Source organism: Strix aluco, chromosome 3, assembly GCF_031877795.1.
Source record: "Strix aluco isolate bStrAlu1 chromosome 3, bStrAlu1.hap1, whole genome shotgun sequence".
Classification (NCBI taxonomy): domain Eukaryota; kingdom Metazoa; phylum Chordata; class Aves; order Strigiformes; family Strigidae; genus Strix; species Strix aluco.
In genome coordinates, this window is record NC_133933.1 from 20,997,986 (window position 1) to 21,010,647 (window position 12,662).

At 40.7% G+C, this 12,662-nt stretch overlaps 1 protein-coding gene across 1 annotated transcript in view; it reads left to right on the forward strand.

The window, feature by feature from the left end:
* The first annotated feature begins 468 nt into the window (after window positions 1-468).
* Window positions 469-12,662, forward strand: part of FSHR (follicle stimulating hormone receptor) — an 86,276-nt gene continuing 74,082 nt past the window's right edge. Inside the window, exon 1 of the mRNA XM_074820604.1 lies at window positions 469-656. Within this exon, the coding sequence (XP_074676705.1) occupies window positions 469-656 (188 nt within the window). The remainder of the gene's footprint in view (window positions 657-12,662) is intronic.

Here is a 12,662-nt window from a genome sequence, read left to right on the forward strand (position 1 = left end):
AAAAAATAACACATTTCTTTTGCCTAGGAGCAACACAAAAGCAGGAGCTCTTGGATCCATGACGGGGAGCATAAATAGTGCCTTTCCTTCAGGGACAAAAGTGCCTGGGCTGTAGAAAGTAAAAATGCTTTGTTGTCCCTTGGTCTTACCAATCAAGACATGCAAAATAGCATAGCTGAGAAGGAAGGACCTCTTCCCAGCGCAGATAGCCAGTGCATCAGAAGCACCCTGGTTAATTCAGCTGGGGCCCATGATTGCAACACCACTTTAAATATAAAATACTTTTGTCATGGAATATCAGCATTGTTCATCTCCATCCCTACTCTAAGGCCATAAAGGATCTGGGGCCATGGACCCAAATTTGCTGCGAAGTCATCCCCCAAGAGCCACGTGGTTCGTCCCAGCTTTTGGGGCGGATCTTCCATTCAGGGAGTTGGCCTGGGAGGTCTCTGCATTCCTCCCTTTGAGATGAAGGAGACGGGCACAGATGTGAAGGCAGAGATGTCTCCAGCCCTCCTCATCTGTTTGCTGGTTTTCCTGGTGGGCTGCTCAGGATGTCAGCACCACGCCTGCTGCTGCGCGGGCAGGGTCTTCATTTGTCAGGAGAGCAAGGTGGTCCAGGTTCCCCGGGACATCCCTGCCAACACCACCGAACTGTAAGTAGGGAGAGGGAACGTTTGCGAGTCACAGCCTTGTTGTTGGCTCTCAAAACAAACTGCTGCTTGGCAAGCCAAGGGTCGGGTTTGTAGGGAGTCACTCAGGAGACTTACACCAGCTGTTTGGAAAGCACAGCCCTTGCTCCGACGCTTGCTTAATTACATCTTGAAGCTCCTCTCCGTTACTCTGATTGTGCTCATTTTAAGATCTCTGTTAAGAAAAGATATGGTACGTTATAATGCAAAGCGCAGACTAAACTTTAAACAAGCTTCCTTGGTGCTGTGACAGTAATTTGAAGCATAAAGTCTAAGATTTTTTTACAGCTTGCTTTAGCATTGTCGAAACGTGTAGTGCAACTTGTCTGCCCCAAACAACTTGATGATGAGCATTTGTGTTTGTACTGCGGGAGCTTTCCAAAGGTTTGTGCTTGTTTGCCAAGAAGCAACTTAATGTTTTCTTTTTGAAATCACAAAGACATTACAGAAAGGACTCTGATAAACATTCAGAGAGTGATCTCCTCTATCAGAGGAGCAGCACGGCTGCAGTTGGAGAGTGAACAATGTAAAGATTCCATACTGCGTTACTCGAGGAAGGGTTTTATCTGCCTTAAAGCTTCTCTTCCTTATCCATAAAGTAACATGAGCAACACTGTATGACACTGTATAGCACAGGCAAGCAAAAGAGCTTACACAATGGCAAGTACGTAACTGTGCAAGTAATTGTTTTCATTTTAATTTTTTTAAAGCAAATTGTATCACCTCTTGCCTACACCCACAGCTGTCTGACATGGTTACAACCTAAAGCAAAAACGAAAGGAGTAGTCCTGGTGAAAACCCTTTGATTAATAAGTGAAATGGCAAGTTTGAAGGGAGGATACAGCAAAGAATGATATGTCACCAGCTGGAAAAATATACCCCTATCCCGATTTTACACACCACAGTATATCCATGGTTACTATCGCACAGTTTTTCTAGGGCGGAAGTTTAGTTTCATTCAGGAGGAGTTTTTATGCTCACAGAATAAGTAGACTGTGGTGAAAACTTGAGAAAATGTCCAAATTAAGCTCAGAAGGTCAGTAAAAGTTTAAATCATTCTCGCAACTAGAGGGAAAAATAATCCATCTGTGTTTTAGGTCATCTAAATCCTGACTGAGCTGTGCTCCAGGCATACACTGCTAATTTTGTTTAATTTTGCTTTGATTGTTTCTTTAGATTAAACAGTTAAGGTCTGCCTTCTAGGGATTAAGCAAAAGCATTTTATAATTATTTCTGCAAAGAAGTAGAGTTTTATATTGCCAAAAAGCACCTGTTAGTAAAATGGGATTTGTTCACAGCAGATCCTTGTTAACTTCTTGAGGGTTTGTTGAGGATGCTAATTTGCCAGTTCCTCAGCATGAGTGTGTGTTCTCTGAAACAGGCAGACTACAACATTAGTGCGACTGAAAACGGCGAACGAACCCTTTCTTCTGGCAGCACTGTGCAAATATTAGAGTTAGAATCTCTCGACTTTACTCCCTTCTCACTTACACAGACTTTTGTTTCCTTGGGAGGCAGTTCTGTTTGGTTCAATCAGTGTAGCCCTGGGACTGATTTCAGCATGGCTTAGAAACTTGTCCATGAAAACTATGTAGAGATGCTTTGAATATACTAAATGTTAGTGCTACTAAAGCCAGATACATTAGCTGAAGATCTATTAAGTGACAGGTAAACCCTAGATTTTTCCTTCAAGGTCAAAGGGGGACTCTAGAAAGATGCCTTCTTATGCATCTCTCCACTGAGTGCTCACTGGGGTGATTCAGGTGACTAAAATAGACTTTACTGCTCCAGATGCTGTTGCAAATGGACTCTTGGTAACAGAAAAAGCTTGCTTTATGTTTCTTCAAAAAGCCTCAGTGAGTCAAAGGGTTTTAAAATCAGTGTAGCAACTTGAGCGTAGATGGCCACAGTGTCTAAGGACCCTGTACAGGACACAACCAGAGACTTCTTGCTAAGTACAGCTCCTGCAAGTTACATTTTTCACTTAAGAGCTCATTCTGGGAGTGCTGGATGCAGTCTATTTTCATTAGATGTAAAGGACGGAGGTATCTTCAGTACACTTAGAGCTCTTCACCTTCCCTTATGTGGTCTTGATAGCTTTCCTAAGCTATCCTAGAGTCCTTTCCTAGTGCCTTTTAGATGTTGAATAACATGCCAGTGAAAGCTCTGGAGAGAGAACTGAAGCCTGATAAGCCCCAAGCACTTCTGTTGCTGTGTGTTTCTGTTCCACTACAGCTGTTTCATAAGTCGGGACACTGACATGAGGCAGCCAGTTCTGTTACTTCATAAGAAAACTCAGGATTAAAGTAAAAATATTGCCCTTATCAACCATTATCTTTGCTCTTTGCCATGGTTGACTTTTTTAAAAAAAATTTTTCTTTTTTTTTATTTTTTGAGGGTTGACCACTGACATATGCTGCTGTGATGGGTTTCTTTGTAGTTGGTTTCCTGACAGTGAGAGCTCATGCTCCACAGCAAACATGCAGCATGGTACAAGAGCTGGGATTTTACTCCTGGTTGGATTGGCATCTGCTTTAGCAAGGGTATTGCAAAGGGGAGCGCTGGCAGCCTCTTACGGTGAGGGATTTCGGTTTGTACTTACCATGTGGAAACAGAGCAGGGATCAAAAACCATGGGTTTTCATTACTCTTCTTGCTGCCACATCTACTTTTTCACTTACAGGCCAAAATCTCATGAGAGGGTAGTTACATCTTGGTTTGTATGTTACTCCTTGCAGATTTGCAAACAATCTGTAGTTGGCATGCTCCAAGTGTTTGCAGGGGAGACTGTGGTTATTAGCTGTTTTGCTTTATAATCTTTGCCTGGAAGAGGAGTTGGATAGAAGAATTCTTGGCATTTTTTTATAGATACCAAAATGCCTGTGAGAAATATAGATGGCTCTGATTTACAAATCTGGAGGTAATCCATGAGAAACAAGAGGCTGAAAGTTCAGATGGGAAACATAGCTTCATCTGTGTCAAAGTATTAACTATTAATTGCCTTGCAGAGTGAGAAGGGTGAGCAACTCAGTAGTTGCCTAAGGCATTTTCCTCCTTGAAGATTTAAAACAGATTTAAAATCCAGTGTCAAGCTTTGTAATACATCCTTAGTATTCATTAAGGTTTCATTTAGTCATCAGAGGTCTTGCTTTGAGAAAGTAATGTAAACAAAAATAACTTGTTCTCAGAATAGAAGGGATCCTTCTTAAGATTTAGAAAACTAGTTTAAGCAGAAATATATGAATATCAACTGGGAATACAATTCAAAATGCCATGTAAAGCTTACTCATTCTCTTACAACACCTTTCCTTTCTTTTGGGTTTCTCATCTCAGCAGTGCTTGAAATCCCTTGTACAGTATCCCAGGGAAATAGAGAGCTCTACCCCAGCAGCTAGGTGCAACCATTTGGACAGTAGGCTGTATCTCTGATTTGACAAAGTAAAGCAACAATACAAAGCAGCTTAAGAAGGGAGGTAAAAAAGGCTACTTGGTCCAATTCTGCTTGCAGTCCTGCAGAGTTATGTGAGAGAAATGTTACTATCAGTATTTTACCTGTATCCTGCAACCAATGCTGTGATAGAAAGGTATCAGAAAATCGAATTTGGTCATGTTGTATTTGTTATAAAGAGAAACTGCCTCCAACTCAGTTACTTTCCTAATTTTCTCCTGCTCCTAAACTTTACTCCCATGACGTTTAGCCTTCTTTAGTTGGCATACAAGTGTGGCAGCCAGCAGCAGCATATAGATGTTGGCCAGTTGGTTCCTTCTGCCTATTTCTACACCATGGAGTTGTTATAAGAAGTGTCTCTTAAGAATGAAAGCTCCTCAGAAAAAGCTTGCAAACTTGAATATGTGACTCACCTAATTAAAAGCAATTGTTTAATGTGTTAGCATGCCAGAGGCTTCAGCAGAAGAGTGGAGCCAGTTTTGGAAAGGAGCAACTGAGGTGATTGAAATAATTGATGACAGAGACGGTCCATCATTTGGCACCCATCTATCAAACTGCTAACTAAGAGGAAAGTACAGGTAAAATAAATAAGGCCTGGGCTTGATCACGTGGTGTTTTGTATTTTAAAAACTATTCTCTGGCTTCACTAGCCAGTTTAGCCATTGTCAGAGCAGTTTAGAAGTATGTTATATAGAGTGTTTTCTCCCAGGCATCTGCAAAGTATGAACAGTGGGGTTTTTTACTTGCTCTCTGCATAGGTGTTTTTGTACAATTGCTCAAGGATATTTATTTTAGACTATCAAGTCAAGGCTGAGTAGATGTCTGACCACTAAAAGAGTGGCTGCCTTGAAATAGCAAGTTCTGTGTTATGTACTGAGTCAGATGTACTTTCCTGCGACAGAAGCTGCAAATGATGTGAACAGTAGCTGCAGCACTGTTATTGACAGCAGCAGTTAGGATTTTTTTTTTATGCTTTCACACGTAATGCTGAAATTACATTGAAACCTTCAAACAATTACAGTTCTTGCTCAGGTGTTTATACCGGCAGACTGACTAATCTAAGAAAGACAGGGTGTAGAGAGGATAAAGTAAACTAACAAAATGAAGACTCACAAAGATTTTAAGTCCCTGTGTTATGGTGGTTAATCATATAGTTAATAAACCCACATTTTATCAGAAGGGCATGAGAATATCTGCACAGCAGAGTATATTGAGAATATATTACATGCTATTTAAAGCTTTTTTTTTTTTTTTTTTTTTTTGTTAAAGCAGCTTTGCTTCTATTAGGGTAGAAAAAAGTCTGCAGTTAGTGCTACATTCTTCTCTTCCTGAATTTATGATCAGGTCATACTTTGAAGCAGAAAGCTATAGAGGTTGCTGTACTATCACTGGCTGTATATCGGTGGAGTGGTCCAACACTTATGCTGGATTCTGTATTTGACATTTTCATAGGGAGGATAAAAAGAAATAGGTAGAGCATAAGAAAGAAAAAAGAAAAGGAAGAAAGTGACACTAAAGGATAATAAAGTCTGCAAGGCAGTTCCTCAGCTAGTATAAATTACCAAGTATATATCTCTATAGAAACATTCCGTTTCAAAAGCTTCAGAAGCTTTTCAAAACGAGGACGTATGCTGCACACAATAGGAGTTGCTTTGCAGTGCAGTACTCTGCTGTCTTACTCGTGATACTATGGCAATAAATACATACACGTGACTTTCACCTGACTTGCAATGACTGCAGCTTGATGAATCTGAGAGATGTATGATTGAGCCTGATATGCATAGAAGTGTGCCTATATGTCTAATGTATCTTTGAAATGAAAGTGCATTCACTTATAATGGCAAGTATGTGACTTGTTAAATCACTAAGCTTTTTGCAGGGAAACACAGTGAAAGCCAAGATTTGATTTTGTTTGCACCCAGCACCGAGAGTGTACTAAGGTCTGTGCCAGCTGATGCCCTTTGCTGGGGTCAGCTACAGAGAGATTCTCCTGAGGTACCAGTTCTGGCTTTTCCAGCAGCCTCTCTCGCACACACACACAAAAAACAGAGGGCCCATGTCACATCCCCACATGTCCGATACCAGGCAAAATGGGTTCCTGGGGCTGGTCAGCTCCACGTCCCAAAATAAAGCCTCTCTGTTAGACATTTTAGGTATATTCTGCTTCAGTTCCTACAAAGAATCAAAACGTGCCTATTGAATAAGATTATCATCAATGTTTTTCTAAAGTGTTGGAAGATTAAACTAGTCATTTGTAGGTGTTACATTTTCTTGTCTCGAATATGGTGTCTTCATCTTGGGTGTCTCCCCATTCCAATCTTGTTTCATATAATTATAACCTAGGAGAGTTTGACAGTAATGTTATTCATGAGATGCAAGCTGGTAAATACCTAGGTTTAGCGCAGAGGCACAGCAAGAGAGAGAAGCCCTAGTAAGATCAGAAATAAGTAGTTTTAAACTAAAATGTGGTTTAAATGGAGAAGTTGGTAAGCCTAGGGGACATTGCAAAGTAAGATGGAGGTCTAGCTTTTACTTCTCCATCAAGAACATGAATCACAAAACAGATTTGAGGAATCATGAAGTCACTGGTGTCATGCAGCAGCTAATTTCCTTTGCTCTGAATGGTATGCCACACTAAACTCTGCAACAGTATGGATGATTTCCTAGCTTCATTTACTCCCCTTGTTACAGTCTCTGACAACTCAGCAGTTTTCACTTCACAGAATTAAACACGGTATTTTAGACTCTGTTGCCTTCTCTTTTCTAATATTAAAATGTTTTAACTTCATCTCTCATCCCACCCAGGGAAGCCAAGACACTTTGGCACACAGAATCAAAGGTGATTATCACTAGCTGGGAGAGCAGAGCATAGTCAGAGCTCTAGGGAGAAGTTTTGAAGGGTGCTTCTACGAGTTTGAAAGACATTAAAGTGCTTATGTGTTTCTGCCTCAGCTTTGCTGAGTTGCTCTCCCATCCCTTACATAGGGAGCTCAGGATATTTATACAGAAGGGGATGCAGAAAGGTGTATGTCTCTGTCCCTCGTGCTCTGACCCAGCAGGGTAAAAGCTGCTGTATTGTGAGAGCCACCAACCCAGGACAACCCATCCATTATCCCTGTATCTGCATCTGTCCATGCAATATGCTTTCAGCTCCTCACTTAGGTTTATGAATGACAGCTTGGGAATTTGAGTTAATCGTTGTCTGGATCTGGCTCTCAGCAAAGTCATATCAGCATTGCAGTCCTGAAGAATAAAGCATGCTATCTCCCTCAAAACTCAGGCCATGCCTCTTAAATAAAAAAATAAATTTAAAAAAAAAAAAAAAAGAAAGAAAGAAAACCTTCTCAAATACTTGATCTTCCCAGCAGCGTTTCTGAGGTGTAGTGGAGAAGAGGTTTCCAGTGGAAGGTGTCTTTAAAAGCTCCAAATTGAATTCCTCTGGAAGAGCATCACACACAAAATGTGTTGCCTGACAAGCCAGCTGGAGAAACTCTGCTGTGCAGCTCAAGGGTTTCCTTTGCAGATGCCAAGAGGGTCTCACCAGGCTGGCATGTCACTGTAAATACTGGGTATGTGGAGAGCTTAACAAGGGTGAAAGAAGAGAGTGGATGAGGAATGCCGCAAGAACAGAGAGAACAGTTGCACAGACGAGAGATGCCAAGTGAATATACATCCCGAAGGGGATAGCTGCTCTAACTGCCAGCAGTTTATAAGCAGGAAGGGTTCCTGCAAAGCCAAACCAAATTATCTACCAAAGAAAAATAAACAAACGTGTTAGACACCTAACTGAGGAGTGAAAGAAATCCATGCAAAGTTCAGCATGACTCATTCTCTTCTAACTTGATGGCATTTTAGTTAGTTCTGCTTAACTTTCCTGAGTGTCCTTGTGCAAGCAAGCTAAAAGATAATTGGGGTAGGTTCACAGCTAATTTAAATTGTCATAGCTTCATTAACTTCAGTGGAAAGAACTAAGTTCATTTTCACTATCTGGCAATGGGGACCTCTGTCAACCATGTGTTGTTCGTTTTGGCAGCAGCTGATTGGTAATTAATGTGTGTTTGGTAAACATGAAACTCTGGGCACAAAAGACAGGTATTATTTTTCATAGCACTCTAGCAGTTTTACACAGCAAGGGGCAAGCACTTTGGTAGGAAAAGTCACTTTTCTTTGTTTAAGACCTTGACCTTTTCAGACAAAACCTGTAAATGATTTCACACTCTTTGCCTGTAGTTTGATTGCACTGTTCTTATTAGCAGTGAAATTTAAGTCATTAAAATGAAGCTTATTTCAAATTATAGGTCAGAGTCAAGCCTGGATTTCATATAAGAGTATAGAAAATTATTTCTTCTAATTGTCCTGCATACACTGTAATAAGGAGCCCAATTTCTGCCTGTAGTCAGGTGCAGCTTCCTTGATTTTGAGGGTCTAGGGTCAGGAAAGCTTGTGATTTGTTTGGTTTTGCTTATGTTTTTCTCCAAACATACTTCGGTGTTTCAGGAGCTCAGCCTGGAAGGTATGGATGTTCTTATCTCCCATTACCTTATCAAGCCACTCAAATGCATTTTCTTCTGGTTAGCTAGACAATAATTTACAAACTGCTGTTATATGCAGCACAAGATATGTTTCTGAGTGAAATTAAAACAGCCTTCAGCCCAACTCAGATGAACCAGTCTTTGTTTTTCCTAAGTATATTGAGCTTTCTGAGCCTCTGTCTTTGCCTGGACTAGCTAAATAATGATATATCCTTGACTGTAACATATTCGGAACTTGCTATAGACAGGGCAGCCTCAATTTTAAACATATATCCACTGGGTGAGCTGCGGGCAGAAGCTTTCCCCTCTGTCAGCTCTCTTATCTACTCAAGAATGTGGTTACTAGTCAGCATTTTAGCATATTTGCCTGGAAATCCTGTTTCGTGAATGCCTATGGAGCACTGCTCTGTTAATGGTCCTACTGATATAAAGTATCCCCATAGCACACATAAGGATGTACTTCTTGATGTGAATCCTTGTCCAAATGCAGTCAGTTAATTGGAATTAATTTGTAAATATTTATTTGCAAAAAAAAATCTGTGGATCTTCAGTGGTTTTCCAGAAACACTACATGCATAAACATGCAGTGGGGAAAACTTCTAAGTTTTCAATATTTGATTCATCTTTTGTTTGAGAGTGGAGCAAGGAGGGAATATACTTTCAAATGATGGTCAGCAGATTTGGTTTTTTAATTTGAAATAGTAGTGTACAATGAAGAACTGGATTGACTGTGTGAAGACTGGAAAAGAAGTGGTACTTGTTTTCTCAGGAGAGTTTCTGGTGTCCTGTGTTTAGGTTTTTAACATAGAATTGTGGGATACAGTGGGATACTCATAAAGCAACCTCTCCTCACCCTTACCCCAAAAAAAGATCCTACCAAAGAATTGAAGGGAATAAGGTGCAATCACACATCTGTGCATGTACATGAGGTGTCTCTGTGTTTAATCTCTTCCTCCACCAGTTTGACTCAGGGCAAAGAAGATGAGAATGGAAAACAGCAGCATATATATATCTGTAGCCATAACTGCTAAAATGGCCAAGGCTTAGGTGGGAGAGAGTAACAATGGAAGAAGGGACTGTCTGCCTGACCCTTTTTCTTGAAACCAGGAACATGGGATGGAAAGAAGTGATCTGTAGTTATGTGGGGTTGGTTTTTTTCACTGAAAAGGATTTTCACATGTGTAGGCTAAGGATTATAATGGTTTTCTTTACAAACCTTCTGAAAGCCTTTTAATGGTTCTATATTCTGTGCTATGCCTCATGCTTAGAAATGATCCCTGGTGTAACAGTCTTACCTACCCTTGGCTTTGAGAGGTTTGGTTTTTAGTGCTAACTTCAGTGTGAGCTTTGATTTCTTTTTTCACTTGTACCATCACATGATATCAATGTATTAGGCTATTGCCTTTAGTAGCCCAATAAGCAATTTTGAGGAAAGAGCCTTTGTCAAAGGGCATCCTATTCAATGGGAAGCACTCATGTCTGTGAGAGCAACGAACCAAGGTAAGAAAGCAAATCTGTCTCCAGTAGTGGAAGCACTGCCTGTCCTGCTTTCTCTGGCGTCTCCAGTCTCTCCACAGCTGTGAAAAAGGAGCATAGATCAGCCAAATCTTTTTTCCTTCTTGTTAACTACTTGGAAGCAATTGATTCTGAAGTCTCTTTCCTCGGAGTCCAGTCTCCCATCAGGAATATTTATAGACATACAGAAATTTCTGAACAAGCAAGGTATAAGAAGAGGGGCTATAACCCCCCCCTGCTATGGGAAGACAGTGGGTTGATGCTAAAAAACCTGCCTTGTCCTTGAAGTTTTCTTTGGCCAACAGAGCTGCTATGGAAATTTTTCTTTTCTTTTTTTGAGAAGTGGAGAGTCATAAAAGAAGTACAGACTGTGTCAGAAAATGACAGCAAAACAAGAAATGCCCTGGCAGAACAACAACTCTCTCTAGGTGGAATTACTGGTTTGGGGAAATACTCACTGTATCCGAATCCCAGGAGCTGTAATTTCCGATCTGCAGTATATTGTTGCCATGGCAGATGAAGCCCAGGCCTCATTCTTCAGTCCTTTGAAATCGGCATTAGTGGCTCCTGTGAGGGAATACCCTACAAGAAAATCTAGGGTTTGATTCCACAGGCATTCGTACACATCCTAATTGCTTGCTCAAGCAGCTCCGCTGCCTTCCAGTGGGACGAATCGCAGGTGTGAACTACCCATCTGTACATATTTGCAGATTCAGGACTTTGTGCTATTGCAGTAGACAGGAAACCACTCCTGGGAAAAATAAAACGGGTGTTGAAAGCACAATTGAAATAGGTAACCAACTGTTTAAATTTCTTTTAAATTATTAGGGGAGATTTTAATTGTTTTAATGGGCCATATGGAAATGGTAAGATTTCTTAGGGCTCACAAACTTTTCTATATATATTAACAGATTTCAAAACATTCTTGGTAAGTAGGTAAACATAATTTTATCCATTACAGAAACAGCAAAGCTATAGGTTGTAAAGGGCAAGCAATTTCCCAAGAGTACAGGATAACAAATCAGTGTTTAGCTGGGTCTATAGGCCCTTCAAGACCTCATTCACCAGACTGTACTCCTATGGCAATATAGTTCCTTGTTCAAGAAGTAAATAAATTACCTCTTGCACATTGATATTCCTTTCTAATAACTATTTCTCATCACAGGAAGGCTTTATGCTCAGTGGCATGAAATGCAGGCCTGCTGCTTTGAGTCTTCTATATAAGGCAGTACAGAGTCATAGCTCTACTATTTTTTAATGTTCAAGTGATGCGTATATAGTTTCAGGGATTTTTCCCTCAAATATATTTTTACTGACATGGTACCTCTGCATCATTACCTTTTCCACTTTCTTTATTTCTGTACTTTTCTTGTATCAGTTTCTGACACTGTATTAGAAGAGCAGCATTTCACAGTAATGTTATAGTCAGTAATTTAAAGACAGCTGAGGTGGAGATTTTTGTTGGCATTTCAATTATAGCTAACTGTTGGCTCTGTTATGGTCAGTAGGGCTGCCTATGGAGCACTAATTGGAAGGTTCTCACCCCTTTATGACTTTAACTACCATCTGTATATGTCTTCTTAGCTAGAGTCCTTCATAAATACATGAATGATGCATCCACAGGATTTTTTTTTAAATACAGTATTCATGTAGCAAACAATATTACTTTGGCTTTCTTCATTTCCGTACATGTTATCGCCGTGTTATATTCGTGCGTCTGAGCATACTGCATGGGCCCACACCCCAGAAATAGGGTTGGGTTTTGAGCACTTTACCCTAGAATTTGGAGCATGTCCATCCAGGGCTTTACAGGATCACTGCACTTGCTGGACACAGAGGCATGAGTCTCCACAAAGTGCCGGTCAAGGAGTGCTTGCCCTTGAAGATACTGATGCCCCAGTCTGGTGGGGACAGACTCATAGCTTCAGAGATGTGGACCAGCAGCAGCTACAGCTTTGCTATTTTGTTTGTCTGTGAGAGGCGCGAATGTTGTCTGGAAGAAACTCTCCAGCAGCACTAGAAAACAGGGAGACTGGCTCTTTGTTCAAGGCTTTGAAAGACTTTTTTTTTCCCCTCCACGTCAGGCTGCCAAGAGGTGGCCTTGGTTCTAGGTGTAGATTCATCTGTTTAGTGTCCTCCAGGCTGAACACACGTAGTGCTGGTTATCAGCTGAAAGAGGGAATGAGGCAGGGGGTGCTTCAGAAGTTTCTGCTTGCATCTCCTTGAAGATTTTCTGCATTCCACAGAAAGCTTGTTAACCTCTGTTTTAAAGGGATGGCAGGCTGCTATTTTTATTAGCAGTGCCTAACTTGCCGGCTACAGTACATCTTTACAATGTTCATCGCATAAAGGAGTTTATACATTTCTGTAAAACACCTTATGCTAGTATCCTACTTTTATGAACAACAGCTTTGGGCTTCAGCCTATGTTGCATAGAAATACCAAGGGTTTTGTTAGTCTGAACTCAACTGATTCA